At 39.3% G+C, this 23,390-nt stretch overlaps 1 protein-coding gene across 1 annotated transcript in view; it reads right to left on the reverse strand.

The window, feature by feature from the left end:
- Positions 1-13,667: 13,667 nt before the first annotated feature.
- Positions 13,668-23,390, reverse strand: part of PIBF1 (progesterone immunomodulatory binding factor 1) — a 119,077-nt gene continuing 109,354 nt past the window's right edge. The window contains exons 17-18 of the mRNA XM_042456552.1: positions 16,824-16,997; positions 13,668-13,942 (exon numbers count right to left, since the gene is read on the reverse strand). Coding sequence (XP_042312486.1) covers positions 13,886-13,942; positions 16,824-16,997 — 231 coding nt within the window. The 3' untranslated portion in view covers positions 13,668-13,885. The remainder of the gene's footprint in view (positions 13,943-16,823; positions 16,998-23,390) is intronic.

Consider the following 23,390-nt stretch of genomic DNA (forward strand, 5'->3'; position numbering starts at 1 on the left):
TAAAGACACAGTCTGCTCTTTATTTCTAACACAGGAAGAATTTTATCAGTGCAATGCATGCTGCCTGCCTATCTACTACCTACCTACCTACCTGGCCTTATATTTTAGCCTCCAAGAGTTATCACTGTATGTATTCAAACAAACCTATCCTTTCAACAAAATCTACCCATTCTGATGGTAAGCATTTTGCTGGTCAAAAATAATTAATATTGCTTTCTTTTATTATTAATCAGGTATCTTGATGAGAGACCAAAAAAAGGAGGGGGACTTATATCATATCTAGGGTTGCTATCCCTGAGGACCTCCAAACCGGGAAAAATGTAGGACAAGGTTTAAAAATGTAGGACCCTTTTTCCCCCTGGCCAAAAAAAAAAAAAAGGTCCCATCTTTATAAATCTTTTGTTGGGCGTGGATGGCGCCTGGGAGACAGCGTCCCCCAAGCCCCAGCCCGGCCTCGGAGGACTCTGCGATCGTGGAGCCGCCTCCACAGCCTCGGGGGGGGGGGAATCCCAGGGGTGGGGCCAAACTGGGACGGGACCATGCAGACCCGCCCCAAACCGGGAAAGTCCCGCCCCCAGGCGGGATATGGCAACCCTAATCATATCTGATGTCATATTGATCATGTATATATTGGTCTTTTGATGAAATGGTAGAAAATGTTTATTCACCCAAAATGAAAGTAAAACTAGTCATCTCTGCCTGGTGTCTAGTAGGTCTGGTTCGGTATGCTGTTAAACCTCAGTGTATAAGGATCATTTTAGCATATATTTGTGCTTATAGAAAACCTGGCTGTGTTGAGATTTATTTTGCCTGCATAAGCCAGAGCTTAGAAACTTGGGGCCTGAACAGACAGGCCAAAATAAAGCTGTTTCGGATCACTTTGGAAGTCTGCTGTTTAAGTGACGCATGCATCCTAAGAGGCCAGGAGCCACGCCAAAGCCATGCTCCAGTCCTAATGACTGGAGCACAGCTTTGGCACAGCTTCTTGCCTCTTAAGATGTGTGCATCATTTAAACATCATACCTCCAAGCAGCTTTATTTTGGCCTGTCTGTTTGGGCCCTTACTTTTAGAAACAATTAATTATAGTTATGAAGGTACCAAGACCTCACCTTTCAAAAGTAATTAATTGCCACTTTAATTAAAATTTTAAAATAACCTTTATTTTCCTGATTTTCAAAAATAGTTAAAATAGTTACTTTTATTTATTATTTTTTAGAAACAGCTGGATGCTATGAACTTCTGGCCATGGCCAAAAAAAATTCTCTACTGCTATCCTCCTCATTGTCAACTCAATGTCTACAATAGATAATGAGGCAGCAACATGAGCCAGCACTTGAACCATGTAATACTCCTCCTCTACCATTTCTTTAGGTCACATGCCTGTAACTATAAAGGTAAATAAGAGCTTTATTGCACACTACCTTTAAATCGCAATTTCATTGGGAGGATTGCACGATGCCACTTCCCTCCCATCCCTGTCCCATATCCCAGCCATCCTTTCTCATTCACAGGGAAACCCATGAATGAGCTGCCAATATTGCGATGCCCAAGTTATGAAAAGCCATTCTCATGGCATTAGTGCAATTGGCAGTCACATCGTGATACTGTCCCCCCTTTCCACCTCCCTCTTGCTAATTTAATTTTAATGTATGGTAATTTATTTCCTAAGATTGTTGCACAGTTTTGAAGAGCTGCAGCCTCAAGTATTTTTTTAAAATTAAAACATTAAATCGGGCTGCATAGCTCCGAAATTGTACAATGAAAGTTGGGGGGGGGAAATAGACAAAGGCATGCCAGGGAGGCAGGGAGGGAGGGAAGAATTAAGGGACAGGACAGGAAGGGAAAGGAGTGCAATAGGGGCATCAGCCCCCAGTCACACAAAAGAAAATCACAGTGAAATGATGGCTGCAAAAACAGTGGTAGGTTGCCATTTTATTTGTAAACTATGATTGCAGTGTGATAAAGCCCTAAAAGTTAGTTATTTCACAGAAGGTGTGAGAATATTTCTACTGAAGTTATAATAACATATATTATTATAACTATAATATGATAACTAAAATGTATTGTAGTTATTATAATTTTTATAATATTATTATATTATAATAACCCAATAGCCCAATTTAATAATATAATAACTAAAAATGTAAAGTAGTACTTTATCTATTTTATTGTTTGTATGTACAGCACTGTGTAAATCTACAGCACTATATAAATAAAGCAGAATAATAATAATAATAATAATAATAATAATAATATACTTTACAAATGTAAAGTAGTTATACTTCAGTAGGCAGCATGCATAATGGTTTGAGAGTTGGGCTGGATGCCAGGGTTTGATTCCCACTCATCCATGAAACCCACTGGGTGACCTTGGACACATCACACTCTCTCAGCCTCAGGGGAAGGCAAGGGCAAACCTCCTCCGAACAAATCTTGCCAAGAAAACCCCACAGTAGGTTCACCTTTGGGTCACCATAAATCAGAAATGACTTGAAGGTACACAACAACAACAGCTATCCTACACTTATGAGAAAGAAACTGATTGCAAGTGACTATTTATAACTAGCTGCTCCTGAACTCTGGTTATATGGTGTCAGAAGTCAGTCTGGTTTTCTTCATAATTGATGGCTTATCAACATGGATTCAACCCTGCAGCATTTGTGAACTTGAACTCTTTCTGGCCTTTGCCTTCATTTGTCCCCCAAGTAAATCTGGCTGAAAATTTGCAAAGCAAAGCGTTTTGAGTTTCGACGTTCTTGATTGCTTGATATGATTAATTTGAGATCATGCTGAAGGCCTGGGAACAACCTATGAATTGAGTTCACATTGTCAATAGGGATATTTTACCCCTGTCTAAGCAGAAAGTTGCACGATAGTTATTGCAGAATCATCATCATCCAGAACTGATAATTGATAAATGATGGTAATAACACAGGACACAACAGTTGCAACAGCAGTTGGGTTATTTCTCCAGATTTCGCCCCTGCAAAGCCCAGGGCCAGTATTTAATTTGAAACAACCTGCCTGCACTGGATCATTTTTCCTAATGTGTGAGGTCTGGAACAATTACATCCCTCCCACCTAAAAAACAAGGGTTTTAAACTTTCTCATGTAGTTTGAAGACTCTTTCAAGCTGCATAATTATAGCAGTCTGATACCACTTTAACTGCCATGGCTGCATCCTACAGACCATTGGTCTGATGAATTCCTAGACTGAACAATCTGGCAGAGAATACCCAACAAATCTACACATCCCATGTTTCCATAGGCCAAATCCATGTCAGTTAAATTGTATCAGAATGCATCCCCTGTCCGGAGCATCCCTTGGCGAACCTCCACTGGATGATCTCTAGTCAACCCAGTTCCTCTTTTCGTCCCACTGTCCAGCTGTAGTTGTCATCAAGAAAATTCTCTTAATATTCAAGCAAACCCTCCCCTTTTGTGTCTTAATCCCATTCGATCTAGTCCTGCCTTTTGGATTAAAAGAGGACATGGATTGAGCTTTTCCTATGGGGGAGCCTTTCGGTGTTTTTGCTGAGTACCCTGATGTCATCCTGTTCCCCATCCCTGCCTTTTCTTCTTCATTCATTCATTTGTTGTTGTTATTATGTGCCTTCAAGTTGTTTCCTATTTTGGGTGACCCTAAGACAAACCTATTATGAAGTTTTATTGGCAAGTTTCCTCAGAGGGGTTTGGCATTGCCATCCTCTGAAGCTCAGAGAGTGTGACTTGCCCAAGTTCACCCAGGGGATTTGGTTTACATAGCCGAGGCAGGATTCAAATCCTGGTCTCCAAAGTCCAAGACCAACGCTCAAACTACTATGCCATGCTGCCTCTAAATGTCTCCATGGAGCATCACACAGTTGAGACTTTCAAAAGCTGTTCAAAGCTCACCAATTATAAAGCCCAGTTCAGATCATACATGGTTTATTTATTTACATTTATATCCACCTTTTCTACAATGAGCTCAAGGAGGTGTATAAGGTTCTTTTCTTCCCCACAAATCTTCACAACTTAGTGAGATAGGCTCAGCTGGGAGAAAAAGTCTGGTTTAAGGTCACCAAGTGCATTTCACGGCTCAGTGAGGGACTAGAACCTGGTTCCTCTAAGGCACAGTCACCTGCTGAAATCATTGCATCACAATGGCTCTCTGTATCCTGGCAAAGATTATGATCTCTGGGCCAGTGGGTGATGGTGATCAGCTAACAAATACCAGGTGCTGGAGGCTCTATTTCAAAGGAAGAAACTGGCAAAACCGCTGTTGAGTATTCTTTGCCTATGAAGACCCTACGAAATTCATGAGGTGACCACAAGTCAACAGGCAACTTAAAGGCACACAGACATGGCAACTATACGTACATGGCCTTGTTAACTGTTCTGAACCAGGGGAAGGAGCAGGGTTAGACTATGGATGTATCCACACTACACAATTAAAGCAGTTTGACACCACTTTAATTGTCATGACCTTAACCTACAGAATCCTGGAATTTGTAGTTTGATGAGGCAACAGAGCTCTCTGACAGACTAGGCTGACTATACCTCACCAAACTACAAGTCTGGATTCTGTAGGATAGAGTTATGACAATTAAAATGGTGTCCAACTGCTTTAATTCTGCAGTGTGGAAATACCTTGTGAAATCACAAGCATTTTGTGATAGGAACGTGAAAGGGAAAAAATTCTTCCCTATCATTCAGAAAGACGGAAATGTTAACTGTTGTAATCTGCCATTATGTGAGCATAGGATTTGTTTATATTAAAAGATAGTATAGTTTGGGTGCCTGTCTAGATTTCTGTGCAAGGATTACTCCAAAAGAGCCCCCTGTAAAAAGAAAGCTTTCATTTTCAAGCAAAAGAATAAACTTTCTTTGACTGAATAATCAAAGCCTTTCTATCAATGGTTCACTTAAAGGCATGTTGGACCAGCAAATGTAATTTAATTGCAGGAAAAGTCTTGGATGGAATCTGTGACCACATTTCACTGAAGATCATTTCATTTTTCCTTTCATTACACAATACAGGATTTATTTAAAATCTTCCAGAGCAGCAGCTAGAACTGATTCTGTGTGCTGCGTTCTGTCAGTGGTTAACTGGGGCATGTTCTTCCTGCACAACAATTTTACAGTGTTCTGTTTCTCTGACACAGCCATTCCCACACTTTGTGCCAGAGTACACTGAATGGTGCGACTAAACGGCTGGTGGGCCATGATGAATTCTAGATTTAAAAGCACTCATGAACACAAAGTACTGATCAACTGAGAAGGGCTGTCTGCTGTGCTTCAGACCAATTCTCTTGTACCTTGTCTTCTCTTACTCACCTTCCACTGGAAATAAATGATTTTGCTAAGTCAGCATGCTCTCATGACAATCTTGGGGCCCAGTTTACATTGACAGAGAAATGCTGGATTCAAATGCATCCTCAGGAGGCTTTTCCATCAGAAAGGGTTCCAGTGAGAGTAGGTAACTCTCAAGCTGCAATATGATAACCATTTACCTGGGGCTGATAGCTAGCATGCTGAGTGTTGGAACAGGTTTGAGCATTGGAACAGGATTCTGGAGACCAGGGTTCAAATCCTGATTCAGCCACCAAACCCACTTGGTGACCTTGGGCAAGTCACACTCTCTCAGCCTCAGAGGATGACAATGGCAAGCTCCCTCTGAACAATCTTGCCAAGAAAACTCCATGGTAGGTCTGCCTTAGGATTGCCATAAGTCTTGAAGGCACATATCTAGCAAAATACCTGGGGCAAGCCCTGTTTGGTTCAGTGGGACTTCGTTTTGATTAGATATGTATAGGATTACTGTTAGCCTTCCACATAGCAAAAAGAAACCTGGATGGGGATTCTGGGAGCTGCAGTGTCAAAAAGTAACGCTTCAAAGCTGTAACTATTTAGGTGAAGAGCAAAAGAGCAAACATCCATAAGTTGAAAATATTAAAAATATAAATAGGGCCGGTACACACCACCAGAAAGCGGCATCCTGGCAGCGATAGCAGGGCTCGGGACCGAGCACTATATAAATAGAGAAACACCACACATATTTCAGAAGGGGTAACTCTCACTGGACTCAGTTGAGTTTACTGTTGACTAGATATACATAGGATTGCACTGTTTCCACATCTTTGCACTGAAATCAAAAGGATCTTGCAGAGAACTTTAGCATTTTAACCAGGTTAGCAAATGGAGCTTTCTTTGTATTGTTGGACTGCAACTCCTATCAGCCCTAGACAGAAATGCTGAAGGAAGATAGGAGTTCAATGACACTTGGAGCACCAGACATTCTCCATTTTTATTTTGGAGATTCTAAGAGATGATATAAAATGTACTGCTTTAATATGAACACCAGGTGAGAGGGCCTTTTATCTATTCAAGTATCAATGAACTACAACTATCATTAGGCCTATCAGGCCTTGGGGAGAGGTGGGCAAGAAATATTATTTACTATAAGTTGTTGTTTTTATTTATTCATTCATTTATATATTCATTTATTATAAACAGTACAGCCAATAGTCAGGGATGATGGGAAATGTTGTCCAATGATGTTTGGATGGCTTGAGGTTTTCTCTCTCCTGGTATGCATACTTACTAATGCTATGAAGGCTTCCTAACAACTCTTAGCAAGGGCAAACCTGAACTAGTGATGGTGGTCACTATTGTTAAGTGCTGTCAAGTTGGCTTCGAGTCATGGTGATCCTTTGAATGAGAGACCCCCAAGTCACCCTGATCATCAATATCCCTCTCAGCTCTTTCAGACTCAGGGCTATAGCTTCCTTGATTGAGTCCGTCAATATGGAATGGTCTGTCCCTGGCTTCCACTACACCAAAAACATCTGAGGAAGTAGACTGAAGCCTACAAAAGCTCATACTGCCAACTTCTTTCTTTCAGTTAGTCTCAAAGGTGCTACAAGATCTCTCTTCATACTGATTCTACAGACTAGCATGGCTATATCTTTGAATTCTACCAAATTCTGCCTTCTACTTTACCAAGCATTATTGTCTTTTCCAGGGAGTCATGCCTTCCCATTATGTGTCCAAAGTACAACAGCCTCAATTTAATCATATTGGCTTCTTGGGATTGTTCAGGCATGATTTGCTCTAGTAACTATTGATTTGTTTTTTTAGCAGTCCTTGTTATCCATAGAATTCTTCTCCAACACTCCAGAAAATAAGTTGCTCTTCTTCTTATCAGCTTTCTTCACTCCCCAGCTTTCACAACCATATGTAGAACCTGGAAAAATAGATTATGGTGTGGTACAGACCACCCAAATGCACCGCGATGGTGCCGATTTTAGGGTTAGGGGCCAGGCGGCAACCACACCGTCCCCAACCCTAGCACGGGGCAGCAGCGTAACAATGGCGGCGTCCCGTGTACATTGGTACACTCATGACGTCTGCCCTGCGGCTCAAAAAGAACCTGGGTTTTCTAGGTTCTTTTGCCTCTGGAGAGAAACCACACGGTTTGGCGGCTGTAGCTTCCCTCTGGAGGGAATTAGGCCGCCAGCAGGCCGCCCTTTGGGTGCAGTCTGCCCCGCGCCTATTTTAACTTTAGTATTTTACTTGTATAATTGGCATACGTCAGAGTCCTCTTGAAAGACATATTAATGTCCTGTTCAGGCACTAAGCATCACTCCATACATACTCATATAGTTTTTTTCACCCAATTAACGGACTCTCAAGATGGCTCACAAGATAAAAACAGGTGCAAACACTGTTAAAATGTAATTAAACACATTTTAATATTGAAAGCTATTTTAAAATGTATCAATAAAAACACATTGTTAAAAAAGTGCAATGTCCATCCATTAAAAGCTCATTTCCCAGTAGTCAGTCAATTGCCAAAAGCTAGCTCAATTAAAAACAAAACCAAAAATGCTTTGTTTTTATAAATGACTTGTACATAGGCACAAACAGAAGTATTAAAATAATAAGTTGCAAAGAAACAGAAGAAAAGGTAGAACAAGAGACCACTTCCACAGGATCTGAGAAAGCAAAGGGAGATTTAAACCAAGAGAATGATTAACAAGGAGCACATTATATGTCCAGGACAAAATAAAAACACAGTGGAAGCAATGCACTGAAAAACAATACAAAACAGTTGAAAGAAGGGCAAATGTAGAATCTTTTCTGAAGGACCTACATTAAAAACATGTGGAACTGGTCTAAAAGCACCTGCAATAAATAATTTACAGACAGAGTCCATCCATCTAAAATAAATAAATAAATAAAATCTGCCACTGAAAATGGAAAACAAAACAGTGGCCCAGAGACAGGAAACACACAATATAGTACATTCCAGTTCCCACCAAAGGGAACATTAGTGATTGTAGTAACTGTTGGAGTGTTCCAAAAATCTTCCATGCAAGCAAAAATGTTTACCATATACGGGATGGGAACTAACCTATTTCTAAGTCAGTCTCAGGAATGGAAGAGGCATTAGAGATGTACATATTGCAAAAAAACATTGGCTAAGGACAACAAATTTCAGAAGACAATAAGCTAATTCTTTATAGACGATAGCAATGTCTTGGACTGCATAGGTTATGAAAAACTATGGTGCACTCTAAAGAAAGGGTGCCTCTCAACATTTGATTGTCCTGATGTGCAACCTATAATCTAAACAAGAGGTTGCTGCCAGGACAGAATATGGAAAAACAGAATTGTTTTCAATTAGCAAGACAAGGGTATATTTTATCAAACTTTAGTCTGTTTAATTTATATGCAGTATATATGATAGTCTGAGAGGATGGAGGTATGAAAATTTGAAGGAAGAAACATCACTATTCTAAAATATGCAGATTACACAATATTACTAGCAGAAAATAGCAAAGACTTGGAATGATTGCTGATGAAAGTTAAGGAAGAAAATCAAAAAGGCGGGTTTCATCTGAATATAAGAAAACAAAAAAAGAATGACCACATAAGATTTGCATAACATTAAAGTGGGTGATGAAGACATCAAAATAAGAAAGCCTTCCTATGCTCAGGCATTAATCAAAATGGATGATATAGTCAAGAAACAACTTGAAGGCACACAACAGCAATAAGAAATCAGAAGACTTGGTAGGCAGCTATGAAGGAGCTAAATGAGAACCTAAAGTGTAAAGATATATTGAATACCAAAACCAGATTCATTCATGCCGCAGTATTTCCAGTTTCTATGTGTGGTTGTGAAAAGTGGACAGTGAAGAAAGCAGTAAGGATGAAAATAAAACTCTTTAGAAATGTGATGATGGAGGAGAATATCACAGACAGTCAAAAAGACAAATAAATGGATCATAAAACAAATTGAGCCTGAACTCTCACCAGAACCCAAAATGATTGTATTGAGGCTATCATACTTTAGACACATTGTGAGACAACATGACTCACTGTAAAAGATGATAACGATCAAAAAAACTGAGAGCAGCAGGAAAAGAGGAAGACCATTTTACAAATGGATTGATTCAATCAAGGAAGCCATGGACCTGAGTTTGCAAGACCCAAGCAAGGCTCTTGATAACAGTGGCTCTTGAAGATCTATTATTTGTAGGATCACAATCAGCCAAAGTTGACTTGGTAATTCATAATAACATTCCAAAAAGGTTTTTCCCCCTCCCTCCCTTTTCTTGAGAAAACCAGAATAAAGTAGTTAAAATCCTCCCCTCAGCCATGAAACTCACTTGGTAACCTTACACCAGCCCCTGTCTCTCAGTCTAATTTATACTACAAAATTGTTGTGAGAACAGAAACTGGGAGGTGGACGATGTACATTGCCTGAGGTCCTTGGAAGAAAAGCATGGAGTAAATGCAACAAATAAACGCCACTACTGAATGTCAAACATGGTGTGGTGTGAGCATTGGATTAAAACTCTGGAAAGCAGCCCTGTAAACCCACTGGGTGAACTTGGGCAAGTCACACTCTCTCAACCTCAGAGGATGGCCACAGCAAACTCTCTCTGAAGAAACATGCCAAGGAGGGGTTGCTTTGGGTCACTTTGGAGGTATGCTGTTTAAATGATGCATGCATCCTAAGAGCCCAGAAGCTGCACCAAAGCCATGCTCCAGTCTTAAGGACGGGAATGCAGCTTTGGTCTCTTAAGATGCATGTGTCATTTAAACAGCATACCTCCAAAGTGACCCGAAGCAGCTTTATTTTGGCCTGTCTGTTTGGGCCCAGGGTCTCCAAAAGTCAGAAATGACTTGAAGGCACACACCAACAAACTGAATATAATGTTTCTCCTGCACTTCACTTTTCTGCAGTTAAGAACATAATTCTACACTTGCCCTCACCTCTCTTGAGAGGTATGCACACAATCTTTTTCATAACACCAGTTCCTTAATAAGTGTACATACAAACATAGCTCAGATTAGCACAATTCTATGCAAGTTTTTGCTGTTATTGGGCCTGTACAGACAGGCCAAAATAAAACTGCTTCAGGTCACTTTGGAGGTATGCTGTTTAAATGATGCATGTGTCCTAAAAGTCTGGAAGCCATGCCAAAGCCATGCTCCAATCCTAAGAACTGAAACAAGGCTTTGGTGTGGCTTCCAGACTCTTAGGACGCATGCATCATTTAAACAGCATACCTCCAAAGTGACCCGAAGCCACTTTATTTTGGCCTGTCTGTACAGGCCAATTGTGTGTTTTCAAGTCATTTCTGACTTATGGTGATCCTAAGAGGGCATTGGTGGTGGTGATGGTAGCGGTCTTGGCAAGATTTGTTCAGATTTGTTTGCTATTGCCTTCCTCTAAGGTTGATTGACTTGCCTAAGATCACCCAGTGCCAAGCTCACCCATGGCTGAGTTGGGATTTGAACCCTGGTCTCCAGAATTCTAGTCCACCACTCAAACTACCACACCACATTGGCTCTTCTATGTATGTTTACCTAGCAGTAAGACCTGCTATATTAACTGGAGCTTGCTTTGATGTAAGTTCGCATAAGATCACAGTCTTGATCAGCGTGATCATTTCCCCTTTTAAAATGTAATTCTGTAGTGTTTTGTCTCAGAACTGATCTGGCAGCATGTAGTACATTATAGCCAGGGAGGACAAGCTTGAGCATTACCATCAACCACTAGATCAGGTTAAAATAGAAGGGAGGGGTTTAGCGCTGTACATACAAACAATAAACAGATAAGAGAAAAACTTGCCTATGGTGTACAATCTAAGAAATAATAGGATAATACATATAAAATACATAGCAATACAGTACCTTCGTGGAGGCTGGGCTCCATGTTTGTATGTGAGAGATGTTTGAATATTTTGCCTGAGACGCAAACACGTCTGAAGTTGTGAGTGATGTTATCAACCCCTGTAATATTGCCAGGTGCCAATAACATCACCCACAACATCGAGGTGCATTTACTTGATCTTCTTGCAATGTGATCTATGCATTCTAAGCCAACAATGCCCCTGTGCACTCTAGACAGGTCTCTACGCAAGAGGATTAATGAACAGAAATCTGAAATTAGAAATGGCAACACCCCCAAACCAGTTGCAGAACATGTCAACCTTCCTGGACATACAGTAAGGGATGTATAGGTTGCAGTTCTTGAAGAAGGAAATTTCAAAGGAAGAGTAGACAGTGATTATAGCTGCTAGTCTTCTTGAGTAAGACTCTTCAGCTTTGCACAAATCTTCAGGGGACACACTCTGTCAATCCCACTTTCACAAGCATGAGATGTTTTGTGGAGTATCTCAGCAATAGCTGTTCCATGGATGGTTTTTCCACTTTCAGTTGTGGATCTCTCCAGCTCCTTTGGAATTGTCATTGGTCTCTTGCTTGCTCCTCTGATCAATGCCTTCTTTATGCAGTCAGAAATTTTGTGGACAGCTTTCTCTAGGCAGAGTTGCAGTTGAATCATACTCTTTCCATTTTACAATAATGGATTTAACAGTGCTCCAGGGGATTTTATAGTTGGAGAGTCTTTTCTAAAATACAACTCAATGCTGATAGGTGCTTCTGTGCACTTTTAGAATGGACTTTTTTGATAACTTCTTGTTCTCCATGGTGGTATTTGCATTGATAAACCATCCAATGAACTATGGGCTCTTTCAGAAACAGGTGTATTTTGTCTGAGCTCATGTGGCACTGGAATTTCACACAGGTGAACTCCATTCAGCTCCCTCTGACTTCTGGAAGCAGCTGATTGCAACAGAGCTTCTTTAGGCATGTCTCAGCAAATGGGCTAAATACTTATGCAACCAACAAATGGAAGTTTATCTTTACTTAACTTTCATGTCATAACAAAAACTATTTTGCACCTTCAGAGTGTCATGTATCTTGTGTACATCAAGTGGTAACAACACTTGTGAAATCAATTTCAATTTCAGGTTGTAACACAACAGAATGTGGAAAACTAAAAAGTGGGTGAATACTCCTGCAAGTCACTGTTTATGTTAACTAAGTAGAAGGTCCCAATGACAACATGTCTGTCTTATCAAGTCTTGCAACAGCCATACAAGTTGTGTTAATCAATCCAAAAGATATGCAATCGTAGCATTGTTCCAATTTTCAGGTGGCCCTAAAACACTCCTAAAATATATTCTTAATCAATCTTGTTAATTTCCATTCATGTCCACAAAGCATAGCAATATCTCATATACAATATTGAGAGTTCTTATGCAAATACATGTGCTTTTTAGGTGGCTGAATAAAGGAATCACTCATTTGTGGATTTTGGATTTTATTGTATTTTGCTGCATGGCCAACACAGCTGCTGCAAATATGTTTTGTGTAAATACATGATGTTATTTTTTTTACTGTTTTCTTTTCCTGTCAGAAACGTTGTACCTCTCACAGGCACATGACAAGCAGAATTGTGATAGGCACTGGCTTTCCAAGCATACAGATAGAAACCTGGTTCCTGCTGTTTGGATTACTATAATGATTTACATGTGAGGCTGCTTTGGTATCAGTCCAGAATGGCACCATGGTTACTTACTGTGAAGGTGCATTCTCTATTAACTCTGAAAGGCTTGGGGTCAGATTGCCTCAATAATCCCTCCCTCCAACATATGCCTGCACAGACATTAACATTTTTGAGATCTTTCTCCAACACCACCATTAAATGACATGCAGCACATGGTTACTGGACAGAGGTCCTTTCCATTGGTGATACCTTGGTGGTAGAATGCAGTCTTGAAGAGGCTTGTCTGGTATCTGCACAGTGAGCTACAGTCTCTCCTTTTCCTTGATTCATGACAAATCCTGGTTTACCCATGGTTTTTAAATCTGGACTAGAGGGCAAGAACAAATTAGGAAATAAGTTTAAAAATCGGAGTGCATAAGAAGAGGAAGGAGAAAGTAATTGAGCTTGAAGCTTGAGCATGTAATGCTAAGTGTGGTTTGGTGTTAGGTCTGAACTAAATTATAGTGACAAGAAAAGTGTGTCTACTTTATTTCTACTTATCACTCAGTTATTAAAGGTAAATAATTCACCTGGAAAATGTGCTATTGTACAGATGAATTCAAATTTTAGTGTCAAACAGAAAATATTTTCCTTTCAGCTGAAATTAAACTCTTGCCGCCAACTACTGATTTATTTCTTACAAAGAAGAAAATATATATTATACTGTATTATTCTATCACTCCCAGAATTCAAAGTAACAGGAATTCAATTTGAATCTCACTAGTTTAAAAGTTATTAAATAAAATGAATTATTAAATAAACATCAATGAGAGTTAATAAATTCACACGTCTTTATTAGCATCATTCAAACACACTGACTGCTGTATGAATTCTGAAATTATCAGAAAACTTGTCCCCAATGCAATCTTTAAAATTGTATTGTAATGAACATATTAAAAGAAAGGAAGGCAAAAGATTGGTTTGAAATAGAGTTGCTTAATTAAGAGGTTTGCAGAACATGATTATGATGATCAATTTTTTCAGGGAAAAGAACTCTACGATGCTTTTTTCTGTTTTGCTTTCTTAAACCATTGTGGTGGAGCTTCATTTGTCTGTTAAGAAACAAAGAAAGAGTATGGATCATTATAAATAAAGAAGCAGGCAGTAGTAGAAGTGTACAAGTTGTCCAACACTTCTGCAATTGCCATTTTGACATGTAAACAACAGCATTGAAAAATATAATTAACATGACTCTGACAAATAATTCAGATTAGTATGTTTCTACAGTCTCAATTTGTGGGTTACTTGCACCCTGAATCAGATTGCTAATCACGTGCATGGCAGATGTTTTAGAGTAGAGGCAAGGTGCCAATCCCTGTGACATGTTCTGCATTAAGGTTATTAACTACAATGAAGGAGAGCCCACCATTTTTCCAAGTGAGTCTATTTCATGTTGAGCAGCAGTGTGGTAGCCATCTATTCTGACAGACACTTTCTCCTGGTTGTATTTGTTGTTGCAAAACTGTTTCCCAGAATGGGTGACTTGTTTTGTCCACTCTCGAAGTCAGCTAGGCAACTTAGAAGTTATTTACAGCAAGAATTTTTCTATTCATTATCACATTTCAATGTGTATAACATGTGAAAAGAGCATGCACTTATCCAATGCCAGCGTATAAGCAATTTCCCCATGGAAGCAATGCCTATGTAGGAAATTCATCTGGTATAAAGCAGACCCAGTATATAATGTTTAGTACAAGGGAAACACTTTTCGTTTTCCATAACTACTAACAGTCATTTACAGGTAGGTACCAGTAGCTACTGGCTATGTGTACATACTATTTTGTCAAACCTATTACCTCTTGGAAGGCTGTAATATTTTGAGCAAGGGAAAGACTGAGCCCTCCACAATGTATTGCGGGTCTTAATTTATTAAAAGTCAGTGTGGTGGCTAGAGTGTTGAACTTAGATGGAGAAGATCTTTACTCAAAGGAAACTTGGCCAATTGTCTTGAGCAGTCTGCTTAGGAACTCCTCTCTTGACTGAATGATACAGTGAAGTAGAGGTTAGAGGCCCAACTCCATTTGGCAATTGAGTTCATGTTGGGATATTGGGTCAGTCACCTTCTCTTAATTTAAAATGCATGGGAGGACCAGGTGTAATGCCTTAGCTTAGTGAAAGAATGGCCTAAACACATAATTGATTTTTAAAAGAGCAACAACCTAGAAACATATAGACACTAGAATTAGTACCCAGTGTTGCTTTGGAGAATAAGTAACAACTGCTAATGATAATTTAGGCTCAACTGCTCTGGAGGAACACTTTGAATGTTCAAGTTTTCCTCCTGATGTACCTCAGTCTCAGTTGTCCTTGCAAGAGCATGCCTCTCACAATCAGATATAATGGACACTGTTCTATATGAATGAAAAAAATAATTGCTGTGCCTTCCAATGGTAAAATTCATGTACAGCACATAGCCAATATGTTAAATCATACTATCCCAAACCAGCCCTTCAGATTTGGTGAAAACCTGCTCAAGCATTTTCACATGATTTAGTTAACATATGAACAGAATATTTTCCTTATAATGATTACGTTTGCAATCTCTTTCCTTCGGTGAGTTCAAGCTGATGTAGGGTTCCCCCCACCACTACACTTTAGCCTTTCTGCCTCCATAAAGTAAGTCAACCTGAGAGATAGTGAATGGTCCTAGGCCATCCAGTGAGTTTCATACTTCAATACAGAGTAGAGTCTGGGGACCACTTTTTTTTTTTTGCCAGGTGAACCTTTTGGCACACACTATCAGAAATGCCCCCCCCTCCAGCAGCCACAACTGAAAGTGACACGTCCTATTTGTGTGGATCACAGGGAACAGAAAGTGAATAAAGGTCTCCAACCAATTTAAAAGCTTCCATCAGATCCAAGTCACCTGGGAGCAGGCCAGTCCTGGTAGTCTAGAGACTCAAGGGCCACAGAAACAGCTTTGGAGTGTATTTTGCTCACCTCTGCTCTAAATATTACACTGTTGAAAAAAATTATCCTAACCAGAATAATCAAATTCTTAGTTTCAGCTTTCCTAATTCAAAGAATTTCTATCTTGCCTTTTCCTCAAAGAACTCAGGGTTCTCCTGTTGCAGACTCACATGAAATAGGTTAAGGAGAGTTGTTATGGCTATATCCGCATTGCGGAAATAATCTATGGGCCTGAACAGACTGGCCAAAATAAAGCTGCTTTGGGTCACTTTGGAGGTATGCTATTTAAATGATGTATGTGTGCTAAGACCCTGGAAGCTGTGTCAAAGCCACGATCCAGTCCTAAGGACTGGAGGTCAGCTTTGGCACAGCTTCCGGACTCTTAAGACACATGCATCATTTAAACAGCATACTTCCAAAGTTACCCAAAGCAGCTTTATTTTGGCAGTCTGTATGGGGCCTTTGTTGACATCAGTTTAACTGCCTTGGCTCAATGCTATGGAATTCTGGGAATTAAAATTATGTGGAACAGTTATCCTTCTCTGTTAGAGAGCTCTGGTGAAACAACAAACTACAGTGGTGCTGTGGGCTTGCCATCTGTGGATTTAAGCATCCATGGATGACAACCCCGTATTGTCTCCAATGACGGTGTGGTAACATTAGTAGTTGCGTGCATGTTACAGCACCATTAGGGAGAATGGTACTTGAGGTCCTGTAATTTTTGGGGTGTGTGTGTGTGTGTGTCCATGTCCAGAATGGATCCCTCACGAATACCAAGGTCCGACTGTACAATCCCCAAAATTCTACAACATTGAGCCAGGGCAGTTAAAGTGGTGTCAAACTGGATTATTTCTGCAGTACAGATGTAGCCTATGATGAGTCCAAGGTCTCCTAGTAAGCTTCATGAGTGAGTGGAGATTTGAACTCAGGTTCTCCCCCTAGTCCTAGTCCTACCCTGTACCCACTCTACAGGTTTCTTCTAATTGATAAAATTCACAGATCTTTAAAAGTTACTGTACTTACAAACAATGTTGGTTTGGGTGCAAATATACCTCCTTCTTCATGCTCTAAAGATAAATGGACGGATGGGCTGGATGTAGATTTTGAAGGCAGATTTTTATTCTCTTTCTGAGGCAAACTGTCTCCTTGGGGTTTACCATGAAGACTAATCAACATCTGTTTCATCACAGCAAGTTCCTTTAAAAATACACACAAACAACAAACCATAAGATTCAACTACTAGTTATAGAATAAGCATTTCTCTTCACCAAACCAAACCATATAAATGAAACCATTACTGTATAGCAAGGATGCTTATCTTCCTTTCTGCCTGATTACTTATTTAAAACCACTTCATAAAGGAAGCAATAAAACAAAAAAGGCACATAAGATTTATAGAAATAGAAACTCATCATTTCTGAAATGCAGTAATAGAGAGAGATTTACAGACCACTCTTAAGTATTCCACTAGCTCCTTTTCACTTAAACTATTTTTTTTTTTAATGCTTCATAAAGGTTTGTTTTCAGAAAGAAAACACAGCTTGCTTAATCCAATCTGCATGCTTACAAATAACAGTCAGATGGTTGGGATAAGGAAGTATGTCTTATAAAGGCAGATCTATCTATCTCAAAAACCAAATAGTTATTACTTCCAGAAAAAAGGCGGTGGGGTGGGGGTGACATCCAGGAAAACAGCAAAAGCACTGCAGACACTACAGTAAAAATACAGATGTTAAGAAAAGAGCTTTCTTCTCTGAAACAGAAAAATCACTTGAGAAAACTGTACAGAACAGATGAATAGTACAATGTTAACGATAACAGTGCAGAACACAAATCTTTCCTTATTAGATATAGGGTTAATAGAGAAGGTTAATAGAGAGAAACATCTATGGACTTAAAAAACCCCATTCACACAAAAGGTGGTGTATATGATAAAACACGATATTACGCTAAACATTAATTTTATGACATACCAGTCATAATCACATATTTAACATACAGCATATGTTCTGCCATTAGGCACAGGAGAATTACATTTATTCTCATAATAATCCAAAGAGTGGCTACCCAGTAAATTTCACAGCAAAGTGCATCTGAACCTGTTTCTCCAGAACTCTGCTTTGATACTCTAACTGCACCATATTGGCGATTACACCATACTGTCTCTCAGTGAAGAGTGTTGAGTAAAACTGCTGAAGTAACCATCAAAGATGTTCTCTAAAGTGATCTTGTCACATTGTTCCATATCCATGTTCTTTCATGATTTATTGTAAAAATAAAAATGCAGTGAGTTCCTTGTAGCCCTACATGCTTCCGGACAAGCAGAACTGCGGTGACGAATGTCCTAAATATGTTGTGGGCTTTGCCCGTTAACATTATGATTCCCAAACTGCGAGGACTTGAGTGTGTTGGTAGAAATTTGCACGTTGCAATTCCATGCCATCTCTGTTGTTAAAGAAGTGCTAGTATGATACAGATGTAGATACCCTATATGGCTTAGGTCCAGACTATTTGAGAGACTGTCTCTTCCCATGCAAACCTGCTAGAGCCCTATGATCTTTAGGGCAAGGCTTTCTCTCGGTCACATCACCATCACAGGCTTGCCTGGAGAGGACATGAGAGAGAGAAAGCCTTCTCAGTGGCTGTTTCCATGCTCAGGAACTACCTTCCATGGGAGGCTAGGCTGGCCCCTTCCCTGCTTTCCTTATGTTGGCAGGCCATTCCTGAATGTACTGACAATCACTTTTATCAGATGAATGAGCTTTAGTATTTTGAGAGGGAGAAGGACTGTTTTCCATCCACCTTCTTTAACATACATGATTTCACTCAGTTAGCTTTCGCTAATCCACTGATTAACTTTGGCCCATTTTGCACTGGGGACATACAAAATGGCACTCAGGTATTCATTTTGGGTTCCATCTGCCTCATTTCATCTCAACAAAAATATTTGTTTATTTCATAATGATCTGGGCTTCAGAAAAATACGAGGCCACAAATTGTCATGGAAAATCAGTTGTCTTAAATTAATGCTCACAGCTTGTCAGATGAGAAGCAAGGACAGCTCTACAGTTGTAGAAGAAGAATGTAGATTAACAATAGATTTCTTAATTTTAAACTGGACTGCACACACTGTTTTGGCTACAATAATGAGCATATGCCTTGAAGGATGAAAGCATGCCATTCCTCATACATTACTGCTTATAAGCAGTTCTATAATACCATAGGATGTGAATTCTTTTTGCTCAAAAGGTAAAAATAGGCAGCCTTTGTTGTTGCGATGATTACATTTTGTAAATTAATGCCCAATATTTCAGTTATGAGCTCTTCGTGCTGCCATCCCAAACCCTAAAGCACACCAAACCACTTCGGCCACTGGGTGCATTCTTCTTATTGCTCAGTCATTTAATATTGTAACTATTTGCATAATTCAGCCATGTGCAGTGGCATGTCAAAACAGCTCAACTGCAGAGCAGCTGTTTCAAAGGACTGCATAACTGATACCAACATGTTGCTGAAAGTTGTAAACTCTGCAAAGATGTTGCCAAAGCAATGCATAGACAAAATTTCTTGATGAAAATAACTTGGACAATTATGTTACAGGCACATGCTTCACCTTTCAGGGGCCAATAAAGCATACGTACTACTCAGAAGCTGTGGAAATCAGTAGCTTTCCCAAATATGTTCAGGACTGGGATACAGACAATGTTTATATATCAGCAACCACTGCGAGAGAAAACAACTTGGCAGCGTCATACACCGATCAAAAAGATGTTGACATTATACTCAAAAAAAGACAATTGTAAGAAATTCTCAGGCTGATAAGAATTTAAGTTTCAGAGAAGACAAAGTAATCTGTTAGCAGTTATTTGGCTGTCATATCTCCTGGAGAGAGGCCAACTCTCGGGAAGCACAAAGAAAGAATCAGCTATCAGATTAAACTCTCTACTGCTTTGTAAGCCAGCACAAGTCTTAACTTCTCTAGAGAAAATGAGTAAATAACATTAAATAGCAGAAAATCCCATGTGTTTATTTTTTAAAAATGTACTTTTATAAAAACACTGGAGATTATAAAAGAGCCCTCCACAATTTAGAGCCTTCCATTTATTTTGAACCATGTCTTGCATCATTTCTGGACCCCTAAGGGGCCAATGGGATATGTAGTCCAAACCAGGAAGAAGCTGTTGTAATTCATTCTTACATGATTTCTAAACGCATCTCCCAGCTAACCAACATCAAGCCCATGTCTCGGTGTCTTCCAGAAGTGATGTAAGCTTTTTATGGTGACGTAAGGTAAAATGGGGCAAAATACAGTAAAATAATTTAACTAGGGAGTTAATGGCTAGGAGGTTGCCACCCTTACAGGGCAAGGGAAGAAAATAAAATACAAACAAAACATACATTTAAAAAGACTTGCAACAATGAGATGGATGGAGAAAGAGGCCAAAATGTCAATGCAAAACAAAAAATATAGCTGGTGGCTTCTAACTGCGTAAAACAAAGTGATTTTTCTACAAGAACAACGGATAACAATCCAATCATCCCAGTTTTGTTATGTTAATTAATACATATAGTGGGATAGGAAACCATTTTATCTATTCCAGCTCACACAGTATCTATGTTCTTGATTAGATTCAGAACATGGCAGGGGGAAGGGGGTGGTTTCTGTTTAAAATTCCTTTGCTGTGGACTAAGATCTTTTAGCAACAGTAAACTGTCCTGCAAGACTGAAACTTTCTCCTGCCGATACCTGAATACTACTACTGCTAATGTCAAATTTGTGTCCATTTATTACTTGCACAAAACATGACCTGTTTGTCTATTTAAACAGCAGGAGGGTATTGTGGGCAGGTGATGCATATACCACATGGGAAGATGTTCACTGAATCCAAAATATTAATATGTCCTGTGTTATTTGCCTAACTGGACTAGCTCTGTTACTGAAAATAAGCCATAGTGGTGGTGGGGATGGGTGAGTGGGTGGAGAAAATGTCCAAATAAAAATTTGCAGGGAAGAACTGGATGGCATAATTCATTGTCCTCACTAATTCATTCCTACAAGTGGCTTTCCAGCTGCTGCATTTGTGCTACTTCATGAAACATAGGTTTCAGAATAGGTTTGCTGACAAAATGCACAGGTTTATCTATAGCCAAAACCACTTGAGTCAAATTCCATTTAGTTTTCAGTCAACATAAACTACTGTCCTTGCTTTAAAGAAGACTGTTATGAACAGAGTACATGCGCAGTTTATTTATATGAAATTGTTTTAACAGCTGACTGACTACAGTGACCCTATGAGTAAGAATCCTCCAATTCACCCTATCAGCAGCAGCCCTGCTCAGGTCTTGCAGACTCAGGACCATGGCTTCCCTGATTGAGTCCATCCACCCATAATGTTGTCTTCTGCTTTTCCCAATGCCTTCTACCATAACAAGCATTATTGTCTTTTCTAGTGAGCCATGTCTTCTTGTAATATGCCCATGTACAGTTTAGCCAACATGGCCTCTAGGGAAAGTTCAGGCTTCTTTTGTTCTAGGACCCATTTATTTGTCTTTTTCACAATCTCTGGTATCCACAGAATTCCTGTCCAGCACCATATTTCAAATGCACTGATTTTCTTCCTGTCAGCTTTCTTCACTCTTCAGCTTTCACGCCCACACATAGAAATAGGAAATATGATGGCACATACAATCTTAACTTTAGTATTCAATGATGTAACTTTATACTTCAGGATCTTATCTAGTTCCTTCATAGCTGCCTTTCCAAGTCCTAGTCTTCTTCTGATTTCTTGACTGCAGTCTTCTGTAATACCGTACAGCATGTATTTTGTCTAAAAGATCAGGTTTATTTTGGGCCCTAGAAAGCAATATATGAATTCTAGGGTTCGTGTGCATGTACATGCACACTCTTCTGGCTCACAATCCTTGTAGTTAGGTGCTTAGATCTAGGGACTTAAGGTGGAAATGGAACGTCTGTCAGTTGAGGCACAATCTGCAGCAGGCAGAAAGTACTGTACTAGTATTTGGCAAGGCAAGAGCAGGTCAAGTTCACAGCATTTAAATGAGGCGAGGTCAATTCAATGACCTCTTGCAGCTCATCAGAGTCTCATGTTGCTTCTGCTAAATATTGTGCATTTCCAATTGAAGGCAGTTCTGTGTCTTGATTACAAAATGTTAAAAGGAATTGTCTATTGGTTCCCATCCTCAGTTAATGAACTGGTTCAAGGCCTACAGACTGTGCAATGTCATGTGAACCAGTCTTGGTTGTAAAATCATTCTCTCACATGCAACATCATCCCCCCAACCTTACCCACCACATAGGAAGAACACAGCATGAAGACCATTTGAAATACCTATCGTGATACTTTTTTGCAAAGGAAAATAGATCACCCCAACAACAGTACACACTTATAGAAAAAACAGTTATCTTTTGTAAACTTAGAATATGTAGTACGTATAGACAGAAAGTTGACACAACGGAAGTAATTCTAAAAGTGCATAAAAGTCAAACTGCAAGAGACAGCTAATAAAGGTTGTTGTTTTATTTTAAACTTTTGTTTTACTGATACATAAGGTAACACAGGCATAATAAATAAAGTAACATGAACTCCTGAACAATGAACTTTCTGCACACCTATGAGTTTTGGATTTGTGCCTCTAAAACAGCAGTCCCTCATGCCAAACTGAACGACCTTTTAAAAGAACAAGAACAAAAAGTGTCCATGAATGTAGCTAAAGTAGCTTATGAAATTTCAGACACCAAACAGATACCCAAATACCTGTACATTAAAACTTTTCCCACTGTTTTTTTTCATGATGCTGTAATAAAGATATATCCCATGCTTGGGGGCTGTGTGGCTTCTCAGATATTGTTGAACAGTAGCTCTCATCCTCCCTCCTGGTGGCTATTCTATCTAGGACTGATAGGCGTTGCTGTCAAGCTATAGCTGGAGAGCCACATATTTCTCAGACCTTATGTATCCTGTGCTGCCCTTTTTCTGATTACAGGACAGGCAAGAAGGACTTAGATGTTCATATTTCTTGTCTAAAGAGGTACTCTGTAAAAGATCCAAAGCTTGTTACTCTATCTGTATAAAAGAACCATCTTCAGAACCACAAAAGCATAGACAGTAAACTCAAATTGCAATAAAAATAATTCTCCCCAAGTTTTACTTCTCAGTCATAAGAAAAGTGCTTTTGGGATGGAAATACACAAGAAAAAAATTCTTTTATAATAGTTTTTAAAAGTTTGTAGTTGTCTCTGTTCCATAAATTATCTTCTGCTGTTTTGGTGGTTCATAAATATATTTCCATTAATATTTTATATCTGATATCAAAACTATGATAATATGAAGGAAAATGCAAAGGTTTACACAGCTGGATAGTAGCTACTGCAAGATGCGTGAAAGATTCTAGTCAACATAGGGAAAATGAATATAATCACACACCTTTAAAATATTTGAATGATCTTACTGCCAACTGTTTCTTGCTATAATTTCAGTCTTTAACAATAAATAAATATAGTTTGGCTCTTTCCAAAGGGAATTTCTTATAGTGTACTTTTAAGTTCAATCTTGCAGTCCAAACAAACAA

Source organism: Sceloporus undulatus, chromosome 3 (assembly GCF_019175285.1).
Source record: "Sceloporus undulatus isolate JIND9_A2432 ecotype Alabama chromosome 3, SceUnd_v1.1, whole genome shotgun sequence".
NCBI lineage: Eukaryota > Metazoa > Chordata > Lepidosauria > Squamata > Phrynosomatidae > Sceloporus > Sceloporus undulatus.